Raw genomic sequence first — 22,254 nt, 5'->3', positions numbered from 1 at the left:
CATTTTAAATGCAAAATGATTTTTAATCCATCCAGTCATATGTTACCTTTTGAGGATCTGGGAAATTTGACAACATAAAGAATGAATCATGGATTATTTTAAGAGAAAACATGTTAAACCTATATTGGAAAAAGTCCTCATGGAAATAAAGAAATTACACTGAATAACAGTATTCTCTTTTTCAAAGAGATCTATTCAAAACAGAAGTAGAAAATTAAGAACTCATGAACTAAGAAAATACAACAATATATAGTTGTATTTTCTAAATTACTTTTTCAGAGAATGAAAAAGGTCTCAGTTTGTAAGGTTCTCAGTTTTATTTGTAACTAACATTTACAAATACATTAAAAGTAATTCAGAAATACTTTGTATTTTAGATGAATAGTAGGAAAAATACATATGAATAATCTTAAATAATATGATTTGTAAATGATCATTTAAAATGCATCTTAAAATATTTTTCTAAGAGCAGGAATCATATTTTTCTACCTTACTTAAAATAGTTGATAAAAGAATGCATAACGTATACTTTATTTAACACTAAATTTTATCCCCAAGCAGCCATGACACAGTATATAGTGGTTTCTGTTCCTTTAACTTACAATGCCTCTGCCCAATTTTTGCCTCCTCCTTTTGACTGTGGAGGACCTTAGCTGAAGAGATGGAAGGACTCTGGGGAGGGCAGGGAGAGAGAAGTCACTGAGATTAGACGTGGGGATCATGGAAGGTCTTTGGGTTTGAAGCTGGAGCTTGAGGGAAGGAGGGAGGGAAGAATACTGTGGGAAACCCAAGTTCTTTATGCAGAGGAGGAGACAAAATACCATAGTGAGGGGGTTGGGAGGGAGGGCAGCCTGAAGGAGGTAAGGTAGACAAGGCCCTTTCTTGACAAGGGTATCTTTGAGCTAAGAGAGCAGGCTGTGGGGAAAGGAAAAGTACTGGATTTGGGGGCAGGGCAGCAAGAAAGATCTGGAGGAGCAAAGACTTTGAGTGAGGAAAGTGAGGCCACAAGAGCACTGAGTAGGAGGAAAAGAAGACTTCTGAGAGGAGAGTACCTGTGGGTGGTGAGGAAGAAAAACCTATGAGTTGGGGAGATTAGGGGGCCTTTGGAGGGCCAAAACAAGCATCTAGGGGAGGGGGGTGAGCAAAGGTCTCAAGGAGGGTAAATAAGAGAAGGAAAAGATTTTGACTGAGGAGATCTTTGTGAAGGTATGTTAAGAGTGAGAAGAACAATGAAGGCATTTTAAGAGGGAGGTGAGAGAGTAAAGACCTTGAGTGAGGGGAGTAAAGGGCTTTGTGAAATAAAGAAGAAAAGTTTTTGAATGAGGGGAGAGAAGGCTTGTATGGTGATCCAAGAAAAGTCATTATGGGGAGGTAAAGAATGAAAGGACCTTGACTAAAGGTTAAGAAGAACTTCTGGAGTGGTGATGAAGAGGGGAAAGCACTTGTGAGAATAAAAGAGGAAAGGGATTCGTGGCTGAGGTGACAGCAGGAGTGTCTTCGTGAGCATACGTAAAGGAGAAAAGTTCTTTGAGAAAGGTGAGGGAGTTTAGTACTATGTGGAGAGAGGGAAGTTCCTACTTTGTGAAAGGATTGGAGGGAAAGAGGCCTTACAGGGGAAGAAGGGAAGTCATTTTGTGAGGTTAGAGGAGGCAGGGATGGCAACCATGAAAAAAAGGGAAGGGCTTCCCCGGCGGCTCACTGGTAAAGAATCTGCCTGCAATGCAGGAGACCCGGGTTCGATCCCTGGGTTGGGAAAATCCCTTGGAGAAGGACATGGCAACACACTCCAGTATTCTTGACTAGAGAATTCTATGGACAGAGGAGCCTGGTGGGCTACAGTCCATGGGATCGAAGAGAGTCAGACATGACTGAGCTACTAACACGTTCACTTCCACTTTTGTGAGAGGAAGTGAGCAAGGAAAGGTCTTTGAGAAAGGAGGTGATGTAGAAATGAATTTGATAGGTTAGGTAAGGGGGGTTAGTAAGGTGAGGTTAGAGGTGGAAGAGCTTTAAGAGAGGAAGTGTGGAGGTTAGCACTTTTATCAGTGAGGTGAAGGAGCTTAGTAATGATAAATAGGAAAAGGAGTACATCAAGGCTGTATATTGTCACACTGCTTATTTAACTTATATGCAGAGTACATCATGAGAAACGCTGGGCTGGAAGAAGCACAAGCTGGAATCAAGACTGCCGGGAGAAATATCAATAACCTCAGATATGCAGATGACACCACCCTTATGGCAGAAAGTGAAGAAGAACTAAAGAGCCTCTCAATGAAAGTGAAAGAGGAGAGTGAAAAAGTTGGCTTAAAGCTCAACATTCAGAAAACGAAGATCATGGCATCCAGTTCCATCACTTCATGGCAAATAGATGGGGAAACAGTGGCTGACTTTACTTTTGGGGGCTTCAAAATCACTGCAGATGGTGACTGCAGCCATGAAATTAAAAGACGCTTACTCCTTGGAAGGAAAGTTATGACCAACCTAGACAGCATATTAAAAAGCATAGACATTACTTTGCCAACAAAGGTCCATCTAGTCAAGGCTATGGTTTTTCCAGTAGTCATGTATGGATGTGAGAGTTGGACTGTAAAGAAAGCTGAGCGCCAAAGAATTGATGCTTTTGAACTGTGGTGTTGGAGAAGACTCTTGAGAGTCCCTTGGACTGCAAGGAGAACCAACCAGTTCATCCTAAAGGAGATAAGTCCTGGGTGTTCATTGGAAGGACTGATGTTGAAGCTGAAATTCCAATACTTTGGCCACCTGATGTGAAGAGCTGACTCATTTTAAAAGACCATGATGCTGGAAAAGATTGAGGGCAGGAGGAGAAGGGGATGACAGAGGATGAGATGGTTGGCTGGCATCACCGACTCAACAGACATGGGTTTGGGTGAACTCCGGGAGTTGGTGATAGACAGGGAGGCCTGGCGTACTGAGGTTCATGGGGTCACAAAGAGATACAACTGAGCGACTGAACTGATAGTGATTATGAGATAGGAGATAATAAAAAGTTCTTAGGAGAAATGAGGGATGGAAGTCATTCATGAGGGAAAGAAGGGTGTTTGTGCAAGTTGGTGAGGAAATTTAGTAGCTTGTGAAAGGAAGCTAGGGAAGAAGACCTTTTAGAGAAGACCTATTTTAAGTAAAGACACTGAAACACTCATCAAAACTTCCCTATAAAGAAAAGTCGCTTCATTGGTGATTTCTATCAAATATTTAAAGAAGTAATACTAATCCTTCTCAAACTCTTCCAAAAACAGAAAAAGAGGGAACAGGTCTTTCCTCATTCTATGATGCCAGTATTAACCTTATACCAAAGCCAGACAAAGATACCACAAGAAAAAAAATATACAAACCAATATCACATATAAATACAGATACAAAATACTGGCAAATCAAATGCAACTGCATATTAAAAACAGTATACAAAATAACCAAGTCTAATGAGGTGGATGAAACTGGAGCCTATTATACAGAGTGAAGTAAGCCAGAAGGAAAAACATAAATACAGTATACTAACGCATATATATGGAATTTAGAAAGATGGTAACAATAACCCGGTGTACGAGACAGCAAAAGAGACACTGATGTATAGAACAGTCTTATGGACTCTGTGGGAGAGGGAGAGGGTGGGAAGATGTGGGAGAATGGCAGTGAAACATGTAAAATATCATGTAGGAAACGAGTTGCCAGTCCAGGTTCGATGCATGATGCTGGATGCTTGGGGCTGGTGCACTGGGACGGCCCAGAGGGATGGTATGGGGAGGGAGGAGGGAGGAGGGTTCGGGATGGGGAACACATGTATACCTGTGGCGGATTCATTTTGATACTTGGCAAAACTAATACAATTATGTAAAGTTTAAAAATAAAATAAAATTGGAAGAATAAAAAAAAAAAAAAAAAATTAACCACATAAAATTAAAAAAAAAAAAAAAAAAAAAAAAAAAAAATAACCAAGTGGGGTTTAATCCCAAGAATCCAAGGATGGTTCAACATAATAATATCAATGGAACACACCACCTTAACAGAATGAAGGAAAAAAAAACTCACATGGTCATCTCAATTGGTACGGAGAAAATATTTGGCAAAATCCAACAACTTTTATGATCAAACCACTCACCAAACTATGAATAGAAGGGATTTTCCTCAATATGATAAAAAGCATTTATGAAAAATCAACAGCTAACATCATAATCAATAGCGAAAAACCAAAAGCTTTCCCTTTAAGATTAGAAGAGAAGGATGCCCACTTCTACCACTGCTATTCAACACTGTATTGAAAGTTCTAGTCAGAGCAAGTAGAATATAAAATGAAATAAAAGACATCCAAAATGTAAAGGAAAAACAACTATCTCTATTCACAGATAAAATAATTCTATAGGCAGAATATTTTTTAAAGTTCACAAAAAAACTTACTAGAGCTCATACAATTCAGCCAAGTTGTAGGGTACAAGATCAACATGCAAAAGTAAGTTGTGCTTCTATACACCAGCAATAAATAATCCAAAAAGAAAATTAAGAAAACAACTCCATTTACAATAGCACCCAAAAGAATGAAATATCGAGGACTAAATTTGACCAAGGAGGTTAACAACTTGTATAATGAATACTATAAAACATTGCTGAAATAAATTAAAGAAGATATCCATTAATGGAAAGACATGCCATGTTCATAGCTTGAAAGACTTAATGCTGTTATGATGGCAATACTGTCCACTGTGATCTACAGATTAAATACAATCTCTATCAAAACTTATGACCTTTTTGCATAAATAGAAAAGTTAGTCCTCAAATTTATATGGAATTATAAGAGGCCTTGAATACTCAAAGCAATATAAGAAGGAACAAAATTGAAGGAATCACATGTCCAACTTTTTCGACTTGCTACAAACCTATAGTAATCAGAGTATGGTACTGGCACAGGAACAGACACATAGACCAACAGAACAGAACTTAAGAGTCCATCAATAAACCTATAGGTCTATGGTCAACTGATTTTCAACAGGGTGCCAAGACTACGCGAAGGGGAATGAATAGTCTCTTCAACAAATGGCACTGAAATAACTGGATCAGTTCAGTTCAGTTCAGTCGCTCAGTCATGTCCGACTCTGCAACCCAATGAATCACAGCACGCCAGGCCTCCCTGTCCATCACCAACTCCTGGAGTTACTCAAACTCATGTCCATTGAGTCAGTGATGCCATCCAGACATCTCATCCTCTGTCGTCCCCTTCTCCTCTTGCCCCCAATCCCTCCCAGCATCAGAGTCTTTTCCAATGAGTCAACTCTTTGCATGAGGTGGCCAAAGTACTGGAGTTTCAGCTTTAGCATCAGTCCTTCCAATGAACACCCAGGACTGATCTCCTTTAGAATGGACTGGATGGATCTCCTTGCAGCCCAAAGGACTCTCAAGAGTCTTCTCCAATACCACAGTTCAAATATTCACATGCAAAAGAACGTTAGACCCCTAACATGCACCACAAACAAAAATTAATACAAACCAGATCAACAACCTAAATATAAGGACTAAAACCACAAAACTATTAAAATAAAACAGATGAATGGATAAAGAAGCTGTGATGCATACATACAATGGAATATTACTCAGCCACAAAAAGAACATGTTTTGAGTCAGTTCTAATGAGGTGGATGAACCTAGTGCCTATCATACAGTGAAGTCAGAAAAACAAATATTGTACACTAATTCATATATCTGGAATCTAGAAAGATAGTATTGATGAATCTATTTGCAGGGCAACAATGGAGACTCAGACATAGAGAAGACTTACCAATATGGGGGCGGAAGCAGGAAGGAGAGGGTGGAACAAATGGAGAGAGTACAGTGGAAACATATACATATTACATTTTACCATATGTAAAATATATAGCCAAAGGGAATTTGCTGTTTGACTCAGGGAACTCAACCTAGAGGGGTGGGATGGGGTGGGAGAAGGGAGGCGGAATCAAGAGAGAGGGGACATATGTATACCTATGGCTGATTCATGTTGATATATGGCAGAAACCAACACAATACTGTAAGGAAAGTATCATTCAACTAAAAATACATAAATTTTTTAAAAAGAAAACTTACAGAATGAGAGAAAATATTTAAAAATCACATATTCTGAATATATGAAGAACTCTTACAGCTCAGTAACAAAACCACAAACAATCCACTTTTAAATGGTTAAATGATTTGAATAGGTATTTCTGCAAAGAGCATATGAAAAGCTACTCTATATCATTAGTCATTAGGGAAACACTAATGAAAACCACAATACGATACCACTTCACTTGCACTAGGATGGCGCTCATAAATAATGGAGATGGTAAAAAATCCTGGTTAAATGAGGACCTTCATACACTGTCATGGGCTTCCTAGGGAGTGCTGTGCTGTGCTGTGTACTAAGTCGCTTCAGTCATGTCTGACTCTTCACAATCCTATGGGCTATTGCCTGTCAGGCTTCTCTGTCCATGGGATTGTCCAGGAAAGAATACTGGAGTGGGTTGCCATTTCTTTCTCCAGGGGATCTACCCCACCTAGGAATTGAATCAGTGTCTCTTAAGTCTCCTGCATCAGCAGGTGGATTCTTTACCATTAGTGCCACCTGGGAACCTGCCTGCCAATGCAGGAGATGTAAGAGACATGGGTTTCACCACTGGTTGGGAAGATGCCCTGGAGAAGAGCATGGCAACCCACTCCAGTAATCTTGCCTGGAGAATCCCAGGGACAAATGAACCTGGTGGGCTACAGTCCATAGGGTCCCAGAGTCAGACATGACTGAAGAGACTTAGCACACAGCACACATACACTGTCAGTGGCTCAACCACTTTGGAAAAAATTGGGGACTTCCTCAAACAGGTCAACATGGAATTCCCATTTGACCTAGCAATTCCACTCCTAGGTACATGCCCAGGAGAACTGAAAACATACACAAAAATTTGTAGAAGAATATTCATAACAATGGGGCTTCCCTGGTAGCTCAGCTATAAAAACCTGCCTGCAATGCAGGAAACCCTGGTTCAATTCCTAGCTTGGCAAGAGCCCCTGGAGAAGGGAACGGCACTCCACTTCAGTATTCTTGGGCTTCCCTGGTGGTTCAGATGGTAAAGAATCCACCTGCAATGCGGGAGACCTGAGCTTGATCCCTGGGTTGGGAAGATCCCCTGATGAAGAGCATGGTAACCCACTCCAGTATTCCTGCCTGGAAAATCCCCATGCACAGAGGAGCCTGGCGGACTACAGTCCATGGGGTCGTAGAGTCGGGCATGACTGAGTGACTAAACACATTCATAACAGTATTATTCAAAATACCCAGCAAGTGGAAAGAGAAAAACCCTGAGGAAAAACCCAAAAGCCCAGCAATTTGATAAATGGACAAACAAAATGGAGTATATTCATACCACAGAATAGTATTCAGCCATAAAAAAGGGATGAAGCACCAATACATATGCTACAACGTCCCAAAATCTCGAAACCATTACACCAAATAGAACAAGCCATATACAAGGAAGGACAAATAGTACATGTTCCCATGGATAGTAAAAGTCCAAAACAAATCCATAGGGACAGGGCCTGGGAAATGAGGAGTAACTGCAGTCTTAGTGGGTATAGGTTTAAATTCGGGGTGAGGAAAATATTTTGGAACTAGAGAGAGGTGGTGGCTGCTCAACGTTTCAATATCTAAATGCCACCACACTGTTCACTACCAGTTCATTTTATGTTCCGAGAATTTCACCTCCGTTTTGTTTTATAAAATGGCGGGAGGTGAGAGGGGGTAGGGCTTTGTGCAGGCAAGTGGGGAGGGAAGGTTTTTCTGAGCTGACAGAAGGGACGGAAGGTGCTTCTGAAGGGAGAGAAGGAGGGAAGCCATTTGTCTATCAATAAGAGGGCCGACTGTGAGGGAGGCATGGATGGCCTTCGCACCACAGCGCGCAGAGGTTCCCCCCTCCTTTGACATCTTCCCCTCCCCCTCCCCCTCCAGTTCCCCTGAGGGACCCCTGCGCAATGTCCTCCGGGCAGGCACTCACCAGTACTCATGTAGAAGCACAGCAGCAGGAGGAACCAGAAACCTAGCAGGAACAGCCCGAAGCGCTGGCTGACCCACACCTTTAGTGTAGACCGGCGTGTCCCACCCCGGACGCCGTGCACAGATGCGGCCTGCCCCCTAGACTGCTGTGCGGACGCCATGCTACCCCTAGGCTGTGACCCCATCGCTGGGTTCTCCGCACGGTTCTCCGCACTGCTCTCCCCTCCCAAATTGACCTTCTTGGAGCGCGCCCGCCGCAGTGCTCGGATCCTTGCCCGGGTCCTCGACCGAATCCTCCCCCGGGTCGACTTTCTATCAGTAGGCATAATTCGGGGTGGCTGCCACGCTGAGGTACTCCCTCTCTAATGGCCGCCCAAGACCCAGAAGACCTCGGGGCAGTGACGCTTACGTGACAGCCTCTCCCCTGCGGCACGTGCGGCTCTCGTGCCGTTCCCAGGCCACGCCCATTCGTAAGGGCGTGGCCTGTCTAGTTGTTTGTGCCCATGCGCCCCACGCAAGGCCCGGCCCTTCTAGGGTGTGGTCAACGTTGTCTAATGAATGAGTGGACCCAAACGGCCTGTGCCAGCTGCTGAGCGGCATCAAGCACCACCAAAAAGCCTCGCTGGAATTCGTACATCAGCCTTGGCTCTTAATTCCGCTTCAAAGTCAGTCCTCTGACACCTCTGTGGTCACCACATTTAGTCACTGCAACACCGCCAGATAAATGTGGCTTTTTAAATGTACATTTTCATTAATTAAAATTAAATGGAATTAAGAAATTGCTTTCTCAATCCCCGTAGCCCCGTACCAAGTGTTTGGTAGCTACACACGGCTCTGGTGACCATATCAGACAGGGGGAAAAAAACGAGGATCTCCGTCATGGCAGAAAGTCGTTATGGGAAGCGCTGGATGGGACAAGTGACCGTTGGGACTATGATATATATTCGGGTGCTTGCTACCCTGCAGTAGGAGCTTTTAAGTGGAACAACATGGTATTTGCCTTTAGAGACCTTAAGGTTGTTATGAATAAATTATACAGTGGGACAATATGATAATACAAAGTGCGTGTTGCTGCTGCTGCTAAATTGATTCAGTCGTGTCCGACTCTATGCAACCCCACAGACGGCAGCCCACCAGGCTCCTCTGTCCCTGGGATTCTCCAGGCAAGAATACTGGAGTGGGTTGCCATTTCCTTCTTCAATGCATGAAAGTGAAAAGTGAAAGTGAAGTCGCTCAGTCGTGTCTGACTCCTAGCGACCCCATGGACTGCAGCCTATCAGGCTCCTCCGTCCATGGGATTTTCCAGGCAAGAGTACCGGAGTGGGTTGCCACTGCCTTCTCTGCAAAGTGTGTGAGGAACACAAAAAAGAGACTCAGAACCCTTCAGTTTGATTCCCATCATTTGTCACTAATGAATTAGGTGCCTGCCTTCTCCTGTGCCTCAGTGCTGCATGTGTAAAATGAGAGAGTTAACATTGTCTGAAAGTCCCCTCCTGATTCTAAAATCTGACACTTGGGCAAAATCCCATTAACTCGCTTGGTTTGGGCACATCTGGAAAAGCATCTTGTAGGTGATGCTGGAGCATTTGTTCAACTACCTTGGTCTAGTTTTCAAGTGATGTGAAGACGATCCCCTTCAACTGCATTTCCATCTGTTTTCTTACTAAATTTTACTCTGACCTTCCAAATGGTTTTCTACTAATTGTATTCTATTGTCCTTGTTATTCTTTCCAATGTTAATAAGCATTCTATAGTGTAGCAGGGAGGCGGAGAAGGCGATGTCACCCCACTCCAGTACTCTTGCCTGGAAAATCCCATGGATGGAGGAGCCTGGTAGGCTGCAGTCCATGGGGTCGCTAAGAGTCAGACAGGACTGAGCGACTTCACTTTCACTTTTCACTTTCATGCATTGGAGGAGGAAATGGCAACCCACTCCAGTGTTCTCGTCTGGAGAATCCCGGGGACGGGGGAGCCTGGTGGGCTGCCGTCTATGGGGTCACACAGAGTTGGACAGGACTGAATCGACTTAGCAGCAGCAGCAGCATAGTGGGGAGGAAGAAGGAATTTTTCCTACATAAATAATTCTTGAAATGTAGCATACTCCACCTCACCCCCACATCTAGGAGCAATTCATAATGCTCTGTAGTTTATTAAAGGAGCTGACAGAAAAAGGCACTGCTTTCCTTCCCTTTTATCTTTTTTTAATCTCTCTCTCTCTCTTTTTTTTTTTTTTGGCCTCAACTTTTCCAAAACTAATTTGACCAGAGGACAACTGTATTAACAGCTTTTGAAATTACTGTCTTCAGCTGTGAGTTGAAGTGTCTGAGAAAAGTGTCTGAGATTTTACTGTACTTCTGAGTAACAAGGCAGACTGCCATAGTCTCACAAATGCTGGCAGAAGATGCAAGACTGCTGGGTTAAGGACAAAGGACAAAACCTCCCCAAGACATGCAGACACTCGAGAGACTCATGAACAATTGTCCAACAGCAACCTCATCCGTGTCATAGAATCCGTGGAAAATGAGCCTGTGACCAGGTGCACATAGCCACCCTGATCTCTCATGGACTAAGCTAGAGCACACCGTTAAGAACTCAGCTCTCTGCCACTTCACGGGTTGTGCTTTCTGAGCTTTAGTTTTCCTTTCTGCAAATTATGGGCTGTGGACATCCTGGTTGTGAAGAGTCTTTCAGCTCTGGCTCGCTGTGACTTGTACTTGATTGCAGCATTTGATGTTGCTGTCAACAGGCAAGGCATGGCAGTTCTGTACCAGTGCAATACTCGTGAGCAATTCACATTATGCTGCTAGAAATCTACATTATTAACAAAAACTCAGGAGGGTGAAATCTGTAAGATTGAGCCTAGGCACTTCCTGTTTTACAAAACACTAATTCAAGATTGGTGGGGGGCACTAAAAGCCATGTGAAGTATCCACCTTATAGACTATCAGATGGAGATTTAAATCCTGCACTGGGTTTCCTCTTTCATCCTGTATTTTTAAGGGAACTAAATTTGATAGTTTTTCTTCCTGGGCTCTAAAATCACTGTGGATGGTGACTGCAACCATGAAATAAGAACACAATGCTTCTTGGCAGGAAAGCTATGACAAACCTAGGCAGTGTGTTGAAAAGCAGAGACATCACTCTGCCAACAAAGGTCCGTATAGTCAAGGTTATGGTTTTCCCAGTGGTTCACGTACGGTTGTGAGAGCTGGACCATAAAGAAAGCAGAATCCCAAAGAATTGATGCCTTCAAACTGTTGTGCTGGAGAAGACTCGTGAGAGTAACTTGGACAGCAAGGAGATCAAACCAGTCAATCTTAAAGGAAATCAACCCTGAATATTCATTGGAAGGACTGATGCTGAAGCTGAAGCTCCAGTATTTTGGTCACCTGATTCAAACAGCTGACTCACTGGAAAAGACCCTGATGCTTGGAAAGACTGAGAGCAGAAGAAGAGGGCATCAGAGGATGAGATGCCTGGATGGCATCACTGATGGAATGGACGTGAACTTGGACAAACTTTGGGAGACGGTGAGGGACAGGGAAGCCTGGCATGCTTCAGTCCATGGGGTTGCAAAGAGTTGGAGACTACTGGGTGACTCAACAAGAACAAAATTTGATAGTAGTCAACCCAGATGTAATTAGGGAGAAAAATCTGTTGCATGGGTGTGAATACAAGAAGTGCTTCATGAGATGGTACATCCACTGCTCAGAATGTAACTATCATTCTTGTGGACAATTGAGAATTGACACTTTTAAAAATATCACTATAGACAAGTAATCAGGGGAATGCAAATTAATCAACAATGAGATAATTTATGCTCGTCAGATTGGCAAAAATTAATAAATATTCACAAGAATGCACAGAAATGTGAACTCAATAATTGCTGGTGAAGGTGCAAAAGGGTACAACCACTTAAGACAGTAATTTGACAGCATCTTGAAAGGCTAAATATTCACGTTGTCTGTGACACAGAAGTTCCAATTCTAGGTATATCTCCTGTCACCCATGACATGTACAAGAACATTCACTGTTATGATGAAAACAACGTAAAGGATCACTGAGACCTGGCTTGCCTTGTGATGCAGGGAAGTGGAAACAAATTGTTTCCGCAATGTATTAATAGGTAGTACTTAGTGATGATCAGGATCAATCACCTTAGCTGACACAGTTTCTTTTTATTTATTTATTTTTTGGGGGGATGTATCTGCCTAGTGGCATAAGGTGGCAGTTTCAGCTTCTAATTCTGTGGAACCACTGTTGTGTTCCCTGAAAGAGATATTTCTCTCTTGAATAATAAGCTTTGAAAATAGCAGAAATCAGAGAATAAGAAGCAAAGTGCAAACATTTGTACTAGCGTGTCGTTAGGCATCATTCTCATCATCATTCCTTAGTCCTTAGACCCGTGTATTCTGAGTCTGGGGAACATGGTGCCTCATGTTGGTTACTGGCCCTGGTTCGGAATGCACCACACATCCTGCCAGACAGCACCCCAGACTCAGAGTGTGCTTTCTCGGAGGTGGTATCATAACTAGTTTTTCAATCATTGATTTAATTGTTCTAGTAAGTCAACTTTTTTCCCCAGTTTTTTTTTTTTTTTTTTTTGTGCTATAATTGACAAAATTGAAAGATACTTAAAGTGTACACGTGATGATTGTGAGCAGATTCCTACCATCGAGTTAATTAACACATCTATCACCTCATATCTCTGTCTCTCTTTTTTTGTTGGTGAGAAACTTTAAGTTCTCCTCTTAGGACATTTCAATTATACAATATAATGTTAGTGACTATAGTCACCATGCTATATGTTAGATCCTCAGACCTTATCCATCTTACGAGTGAAAGTTTGTACCCTTTACCAACCTCTCCTGGTTTCCCCTGCCCACCAGCCCACCAGCCCCCTACTCTCTGTTTCTGAGTTTCACTTTTTTTTTTTTTTTCTGCGATTCCACATATAAGTGATACCACACAGTATTTGCCTTATTTAACTTAGTATAATGTCCTCAGGAGAAGGAAATGGCAACCCACTCCAGTATTCTTGCCTAGAGAATCCCATGGACAGAGGGACCTGGTGGGCTGCTGTCCACAGGGTCGTACAGAGTTGGACATGACTGAAGCGACTTAGCACGCGTACATGCATTGGAGAAGGAAATAGCAACCCACTCCAGTATTCTTGCCTGGAGAATCCCAGGGACACAAGAGCCTGGTAGGCTGTCGTCTATGGGGTCGCACAGAGTCGGGCACGACTGAAGCAACTTAGCAGCAGCAGCAGCATGATGTCCTCAAGTTCCATTCATGTTATCACAAATGGCAGATTTTCTTTTTCCTTATGGCTAAATAACATTCCAGTGTGTGTGTGTGTGTGTGTGACATCATCTTTGTCCATACTTCTTCAGGAGAACTTTCCTAACCCTCAGATCAGGTTAGATCCCCGGCCCAGCATAGATTGACAGGGGCATTCTGCTGATTGTCATCACTGAGACCTGGCTTGCTTTGTGATGCCACCATCTCCACTTGAGCTTCCAAATTGCCGTGTCAGGAAAGCGAGCGCTCAGGAAGGACATATAGTCTTTCTCTTTCCACCTTATTGGCTGAAGGAAGTTATAGGGCCACGTGTCACTTGAGGGAGACACATGCTCAGAAGGAAACAGGATCCAGGAAGTTGGGTGAGCCCTAGAAACATTTAACACCAGCATCGTTGCTAACAGCTGTCCTTTACTGAGGAGGTGCCATATGCTGGACATTCTGCTAAGCACATTTCACTCATCCTCCTTACAGACCTGAGGTCAGTGTTAATATCTCCACTTTTAGGGAAAACAGAGATTCAGAGAGATTATGTGACCTTTTTGAGGCAACAGGTGATATTTAAGCTGCCCCTCTGCCCACGCACACCTGGCAGGTGAGTCTGCCAATCAGACTGCATCACCTACACTACACCACAGTACTCGATGCCCTTTCCAGAACCCTGTGTTTTGACACTTCTGATGTTCCTGTCCTGGCAAAAGTGTATTTTATCAAACTCCTGTTCACTCCTTGGGACCCAGTTCTAACCAGATCTCTCTGTGAAACTTCTTCTTTTTAAAAAATTATTTATTTATTTATTTTTTTGGCTGTGCCGGGTCTTAGCTGTGGCATGTAGGATCTTTAGTTGTGACATTCAAACTCTTAGGGACTCGTGCCCTCTGCATTGGGATCATCTTAGCCATGGGACCACCAGGGAAGTCCTCTATGAAACTTCTGACTTCCTCCTGCATAATTCATTGCCCCAGCCTCAGTTGCACTCAATTCAAATCCCTATCAGGACACTCATCACATGAATTTATTAATATTACCTGTTAACCTTCTAATTTCTTCCACTGGACTATGGCAGCTTGAACAAGGGAACCACATCCCATTTCTCTCTGTATTTACAGGGAAGAAGCAGAATAGCTTAAATACAGCCAAAATTAGTTATACATACATGCCAGACATGGGTCTAAGGCCTTTACATATCCTCACTAATTTCACTCTCATACCATTTCTATAAGGTAAGCACTATTACTGTGTGTGTGTGTGTGTGTGTGTGTGTGTGGACTCAGTTGCTCAGTCCTGTCTGACTCTTTGTGACCCCGTGTACTGTAATCCACCAGGCTCCTTGGTCCATGGAATTTTCCACACAAGAATACTGGAGTGGGTTGCTATTTCCTTCTCCAGGGGATCTTCCTGACCCAGGGATCAAGCACACATCTCTTGTGTTTCCTACGTTGCTGGCAGATTCTTGACCACTGCACCACCTGGGAAGTCCCAGGTACTATTATTAACATCATATATATTTTTTTAAACCGATGAGGAAATGTAATGTATAGAATGTTTAAATAACTTATCCAAAGTCTCATATGTAGTGCACAGCTATGCTGAGATTATTAATAGAACTCAGGGAGTCTAAACCCAAAGTCTAAGCCTGCTTAGCCACAATGCTACTGCTCAAAACTTCCTCCAGCTTATGTCTGAGCCCTTTGCTTCATCTATTTTTTTTAAAGAAAATTCTCTCACATAATCATAGTACAATTCTCAAAACTGGGAAATCAACATTTTCTTACTATGTAATCTACTTGAAAGTGAAAGTGAAGTCACTCAATTGTGTCTGACTCTTTGCAACCGAGGCCATGGACTGTAGCTTACCGGGCTCATCCGTCCATGGGATTTTCCAGGCAATAGTACTGGAGTGGGTTGCCATTTCCTTCTCCAGGGGGTCTTCCTGACCCAGGGATCGAACCCGGGTCTCCCACATTGCAGGCAAACGCTTTACCATCTGAGCCACCAGGTAATCTACTTTATAGCCAAATTTCCCAGTAATGTCCCTTATAACAAAAGACAAGATTTTCTGGTCCAAGAAGCAAATCCCTGATCACATATTGTATTTAACTATCGTATCTTCCTCGTATCATTTGACTGGAAACAGTTCCTCAGTATTGTCTTTCATGACCTTGATAGGTATGAAGAGCACAAGCCATTTATTTTGTAAAATGTCCATTTTTTTTTTTTTTTAGCATGTGTGATGCTTCCACATGGTTAGATTCAGTTTATTAAGTTTTTTAGCTGGAACACTACCGAAGTGTGCTCTGCCTTTCTCAGTGCTTCATATGAAGAAGTACCTATCTATTTGTACCTGTAATTACCTTTTATGCTAATTTTTCTGTGTGCCAATGTCTTTTTCTTCTTTATCTCCAGCATCAAATTCACTGCCTGACTCATAGTATATGTTTAATAAACAGTTGATTGAATAAATCTCCTTTCCTCTAAAAGAAAACTATAACTCAAGGCACAAATTTGTGAATCATAACATTAGTTTCTTCCCTATCCTTTTCCCCACAAGTAATAAGCATCAAGTCTCACTAATTCTATGTCCTAAATATCATAGCAGTCTCACCCGTCTTCATTCTCACTGCCATTGCACTGGCTCATTATTCCAACACCCTAGCCTCCCTGCCTCTAGTCCTGCCCCCTGTAATCCATCTTTGGAAGGTGAGTTACAGAAAACACCACTGTATCATGGAGACTGGGCACAATAATAGGTTTCATTGAGATAACTTAAAAGCCCAAGTGTTAGTAAGATGACATACGTGGTCTCTTATTCTGTCAGCATCCCACAGTGAGACCTGCCTTCCCTCTGGTGACAGAAACTGATTGAATTTTTCAGTAGGGTTTCTGGCGTTAGTGAGGATGGCAAAGAAGATGTTGTAAAACAAGGAGGGTTCTAAATAAGAGTACAAAGTTCATCTGTGCAAAGAGTACAAAGTTCAACTATAGAGTTTTCCAAAACCTCTAGTCATGGACTCCAGGCCAAGTCATGAGAAAAAAATCCTAGGGCTGAGATGGGGAGGGGTTTAGAGTCACGTAACTAGCTCCTATAAGCTTGCAGTGAGCTATTCAGCCAGAAGCTGACCACAATGCACACTGCCTAGTCAGTAATAACCCAAAGCTATGCAGATATCCAAGACAATCAGAGGTAGGGAGTCAAGAGTATCTTTGCTAGTGTAACTCTCAGCTATCTCTTTGGTAATCTCCCAGATGAGCCTTAGAAACACCTCTTGATGGAGGGAAATGCACGTAAAATGGTGATGCACTGCATCTTTTATTGCCCCCAAGGCCAGCCTGCTGATGGAACCAGAGACTGGGCATATATAGCCTATGCCCATTGGATCTTTGATTACTGAAGAGTTGTATGCTACTTTGGCCACTTGACGTGAAGAACTGACTCACTGCAGACCCTGATGCTGCGCAAGACTGAAGGCAGGAGGATAAGGGGACAACAGAGGATGAGATAGTTGGATGGCATTACTGACTCTATGGTCATGAGTTTGAGCAAGCTCCGGGAGTTGGTGATGGACAGGGAAGCCTGTCATGCTGCAGCCCATGAGGTCACAGAGTTGGACACAACTGAGCAACTGAACTGAACTGTGTGCTACCTGCATGAAGTGGGTCACCCTGTCTCCAAGTGGAAGGCAGTGGAGGCAAGGGAGGCTGTCTCAGCCCCCAGAAAATCTAGTCCTGGAAGTGGGTGGGAAGCACATCATGTTGCTTCGAGTTGGTTCCAAGGTGACCCTCTGCATCTATTTAGCATGGACATCATGGGGTGTGGATGCATGAGTGTGGAAGGTGAAGGAAAACGGTGGCTGACGCCACTGCCTGGGAGAAGTGATGCCTGAGACATTGTCTGATAGTGGAATGCTGGTAAGATCCCTTATAGACAAATGAAATAGGGGATGACAGATCTAGCCTTGTGATAGTCGGTACTATGGTCACTGCCCCAGACTGGTACAGTCTGTCCATAACTGGATTAGGAAAACGGAGAGGTTATGTCCTCTTTAGTGCTCTACTGGCTTCACAGGTTTGAATCTGTCCATGTGGGGCCCTTGAGCTACCCTCAAGAATGAACTGGACTTCCCTGGTTGCCCAGAGTTTAAGAATCCGCCATACAATGCAGGGGACGTGGGTTCAGTTCCTGGTTGGGAAACTAAGATCCCACGTACCATGGGGCAACTAAGGCTGTGTGCCACAACTACTGAGTTGCTGTGCCACAACTAGAGAGTCCATGTGCCACAGTGAAAGATCCTGCATGATACAACAAAGACCCCACATGCCACAACTAAGACCAGGTGCAGTCAAATAAATAAACATATATATATATATATAGTTTCACCTCCATGGACTGTAGGCTGTAGGGCTTCCCAGGTGGTGCTAGTGGGAAAGAACCCACCTGCCAATGCATAAGACATAAGAGACATGATTCTGATCCCTAAATTGGGAAGATCCCCTGGAAGATGGAATGGCAACCCACTCCAGTATTCTTGCCTGGAGAATCCCATGGACAGAGGAGCCTGGTGGGCTATGGTCCATCGTGTGTGCATGCTAAGTTGCTTCAGTCGTGTCTGACTCTTTGTGACCCTATGGACCATAGCCCACCAGGCTCTTCTGTCTGTGGAATTCTCCAGGCAAGAATTAACCAGACCTAATTTTACATCCTGGAATGAAAAACTGCACAGAGACCCAGGGTTAACAATTCTTTTACCCAAAGCAATCTCTTCAGATTAAGGAAGAGGGCTTCAGGACAAAGGTGACTTTGCTTTAACAGAAGTATCCCCCAACTTTCAGAGGAAGTGAGTGGCTAACCCAACATCAGAGTTGTCTGCCCAGTGGGAAAGAACACAAGAAGCCATTCCACATTTGTGTTCATCCACATTTCTGTGATTCATGCGGTAAAATCTTCCCAGCTACTCGCCATGGTCAGTGTGGGTCCAAAAAAGGAGGGAAATGATTACTGTGCAGTGTGGCAGCCACACAAGTATGCCACTTCAATCTGTTGTCTAGAGCCTTACAGTCCCAGGCACTGTCTTTACGATCCTCCACTGAGTCTGTTCCAAGGTCATATTTCTTGTAGACTACTTCCAGTCAATAACCGAGCACAGTGGGATATAGATCCAGTAAGCACTATGGATAAGAGGGCTCAGAGGTCCAGTTGATTTTCTCATTGCAGATGCTTTGTTTTTTCCCAGGATGTGGTCTTTTCTAGGAGACAAATATATATGTGACTTATTAACTGGGCTTGTGAGTGAGTTGTATTTGTTTCTACCAGGTATAACTTTAATAGTTTTGGGTGACTCAATGACCTGACTCCTGACTAAAGAGTGAGGCAGCAGCCCATGAGTCTGTGTAAAGGGATATTTCAATGCTTTATTACCCAAGCACTGCACTTCCACCCATTGTGCAGATTAGTCAATGCCAGGGGTTGTCAGCATTTATCATCATGTAACAAATGGCTTAGCAGTATCCCACTGAAAATTGTTAACCCATCAGTGAAACAGGCTTCTGTGTTTGGTACCAAGTCTCAAACTTGAGGCCCACATTAAGCCAGTAGCTAAGGCAAGGCAGGCAACAGGGCCATCTCAGTACCTACTATGTGGGTAGTCACCTATTCTTGCAATTGGGTTGACCATTTGGATGTACCATTTCCGTTTTGAAATTTTTCCAGCTTGCTGCACTTTGTCAATTATTTATCTCAGTTCCAAACAATCCTTCTACACTTTGCTTTGTGAGGCTGGGGCTGGCATTCTGCACACCCCATTTCTCCTATGCCAGTGTTGCCTGTTAGATTCTGCTGATAAGAGGCTCTAGAGGGAGACTGGAAGACTGTGGTTCTTCATTCTGGCAGGAATAGTTGGGTCTAGTAGCAGCTGCTGAATCCAATTTCCAGGTTTCACCCTCTGACTCCCACCCCTCTCAGAATCAGCATCATCATGTCTCCTCAGACACACCAGCACCAGAGTGTTGGCTGGCACCCTGTCCTCAGTGGTCTAATTTCCCACATGTTACTGGGGTATCACTACTGACCAACAGTGCTCCTTTCCTTGAGGTCTGGGTTTTTACCTCTGCGGGTCTTGCTTTTGAGCTTTTGGCTGCTCATCATCCCGGCCTCCTCCCATTGTTCATCCAGGCCTCAGATGGTCAATGTTACTTGCAGAACTCAACTCTGTGACATCTTAATGCTCCAGTTTTGCATTTTCAGTCCTTTAAGACCAATCTCTACATTAAAGTCTCTGTTAAAATCACTGGGATGTGATTTCTGTTTTCCCGACTGGACCATCAGGGATCCACCCATGTGATGGAATTCAGTTCGGTAACAACCCACTGTAGGACGGGAATGTTGGATCTGAGAGTCACAGTTTTCCCATTCGCCGGGGCCAATAATTGTCATTCAAAGTGCCTGCACCATTCAGTAGCAGTGAGACGACCCACTCCCAATATTGGCAGAGTCTTGTTGTCAGAGACATCAGATGTGAGGCTTGTCACAGATAATGAAAATTCCATGGGATCAGAATGAGTTGGGGGTGGGGAGAGGCAGGTATTGCTTCTGTGGCTTCTTACTGTTGTGGCCCATGGTCGAATTTAGCTGCTTCCCAGGTGACTCAGTGGTAAAGAATCACCTGCCTATGCAGGAGTTTCAGGAGACCTAGGTTCAATAGCTGGGTTGGGAAGATCCCCTGGAGAAGGGATTGGCAACCCACTTCATTATTCTTACCTAGGAAATCTCAATGGCAGGTTACAGTTCATGGGGTTGCAAAAGAGTCGGACACAGTTTAGTGACTACACAACAACTGGTGACTTATATATTCCTGAATAGCATTCCTATGTGCAGGAAGTGCTGCCTCTAATACCCAAAGAGGGCTCCTTTTGTGTAGTATCTGTAAGGTTGCAGTTTTTCCTCCCGCCCCCCCCCCCTTTTTAGCAGCTCCCCGAGGCATGTGGAATCTTAGTGCCTGACTAGGGAAAGGGGACGACAGAGGATGAGATGGCTGGATGGCATCACCGACTCAATGGACATGAGTCTGAGTGAACTCCGGGAGTTGGTGATGGACAGGGAGGCCTGGCGTGCTGCGATTCATGGGGTCGCAAAGAGTCGGACACGACTAAGTGACTGAACTGAACTGAACTGAGGGATCAAACCTGGGCCCCTTGCATTGGAAGTGCGGAGTCTTAATCACTGGCCCACCAGGGAAGTTCCTTGCTGCTTTCCTTATGAGGTTCTGGAATATCTCATAAGTACTCCAGTGATCTCGCTCTGACCTCTATCCTCATTCAAGGCCCTGCCACCCATGGACAGCTGCGCTTAGAGAGCTTGCATTAGGGAGAAAACTTTTCTCTGGGGGCCACTGTCAAAGCTGCCATCAGTGAAAGACAATGGGCTTTCCCAATGGATTATTGATCTTCATAATCTTTTAATAAACAATGGATTATTGCAGTTATTAAGTATTTCTGGAGAAGTTCAATATGCCTGAGGGAGGATAGTCTTTAAGGTGAGGTTCATGCTCTGCCAAGTGAAAACAATTTTTTAATTCCTGGAGAAATCAAAAGCAGGGAACATGAGCAATGTCCAGGGCAATTCTGTCCAAGAGTCATATAATGTGAGCCCCACATGTAATTTTACATTTTCTAGTAGTCACTATATATTAAAATAGAAAGTAAAAAGAGACAGGTCTAATTCATTTTAGTAACATGGTTCAGTTAACCCCAAATAGATCCAAAATAGTAACATTCCAGCATTTAAATATAAAAAACAGGTATTTTTCATTCTTTTTTCAAACTAAGTCTTCAAAATCTGTTGTGCATTCTACACTGAGAATTGCACATCTCAGTTCAGAGCAGCCTTTGAGTGGTCAGCAGCCACATGTGGCTGGTGGCTGAGGGCCTGGACAGTGCAGCTGCCGACCACAAACGGAGCGCCAGTGATGGAGGCAGTTATTTGAGTCACCTGCTGGTTTATCAGGTGCTTTGAGTGACTGGGTGACCACTATTAAAGCCACAACGATCTGTAATCAGACACTGGATTTAACTGACTGCCTACCCAGGCTGGGAGCTGGCAGATAGTACGCGCTACCACTCCCTCCTGGCAATGGAATAAGCCTTCTCCGTCTTGTCACCAACTGGTATTTGATACTTGTTTCAATGGCACAATCCTGACAGGCTTTGGAAATTTAAGAGGCCCTGAAGTCACCAGGAGGGATGGCGGTGCCCAGAGCCACCCAGCAGATGAGTGTACTCTGACGGACTGAGGGAACCCAGCATGTCTATACTAGTCCTGCAGTCAGTTGTAGGGACACCAAGCATGGTCCCTTCAAAGGAGCCAAAGGCCTCTGCAGCAATGGTGCCAAGTGTCTTGGGTCTAAGTGAAACCAGTCCCAAATCCTGTCAGGGAAACTTACTGTGGACCCATCAGGTTCAAGAATTTCAGTTACTGGGGCACCAGTGCCCGGTAGGTCTGCATAATTCTCCCTGCACCTATGTTCCAGGCTGTATGGACAAGGGCAAAAGTCAGCCATCCCTCTGAAGAGGGCAGAGGAAGGCCCAGGGCCAAGTTTGCTTTGGAAGGGACTCAAATCTGGACTGAACGGCCCTCTAGCAGTTGGGCCAGAAAAATCAAGTCTCCTGGATCACACAAAGGCCTGTGGACCTGGGGAGTCTCATTCTAGCAGCATGAATATGTGGCTAAGTACTCAGCTTCCTCCTCTGCACCCTTCTCCAAGTACACAACAGGCTATGAAGACTTCCTGGCTAGGCAGTGGGAAATACTAGTGGCCTCCAACATCCGCTACCTCCTTGTGTCAGCTCTCCGCAGGGCTCGCCTTAATGCCCGCTCAATTGAGTCTTTTTTGTTTCCTACACCCCTATCTTCTCTCTACATCTTCTTTAGG

General features: G+C 43.9%; 1 protein-coding gene across 2 annotated transcripts in view; it reads right to left on the bottom strand.

The window, feature by feature from the left end:
- Nucleotides 1-22,254, bottom strand: part of FMR1NB (FMR1 neighbor) — a 58,258-nt gene that overhangs the window by 31,625 nt on the left and 4,379 nt on the right. Inside the window, exon 2 of one of the 2 annotated variants that reach the window (XM_070784274.1) lies at nt 14,359-14,427. In XM_070784274.1, the coding sequence (XP_070640375.1) occupies nt 14,359-14,427 (69 nt within the window). Of the gene's footprint in view, nt 1-8,027; nt 8,425-14,358; nt 14,428-22,254 lie in introns of those variants that run through there. The other variant, XM_019955604.2, reaches the window with a different exon arrangement.

Source organism: Bos indicus, chromosome X, assembly GCF_029378745.1.
Source record: "Bos indicus isolate NIAB-ARS_2022 breed Sahiwal x Tharparkar chromosome X, NIAB-ARS_B.indTharparkar_mat_pri_1.0, whole genome shotgun sequence".
Classification (NCBI taxonomy): domain Eukaryota; kingdom Metazoa; phylum Chordata; class Mammalia; order Artiodactyla; family Bovidae; genus Bos; species Bos indicus.
This window is presented reverse-complemented; position numbering and strand designations above follow the sequence as displayed.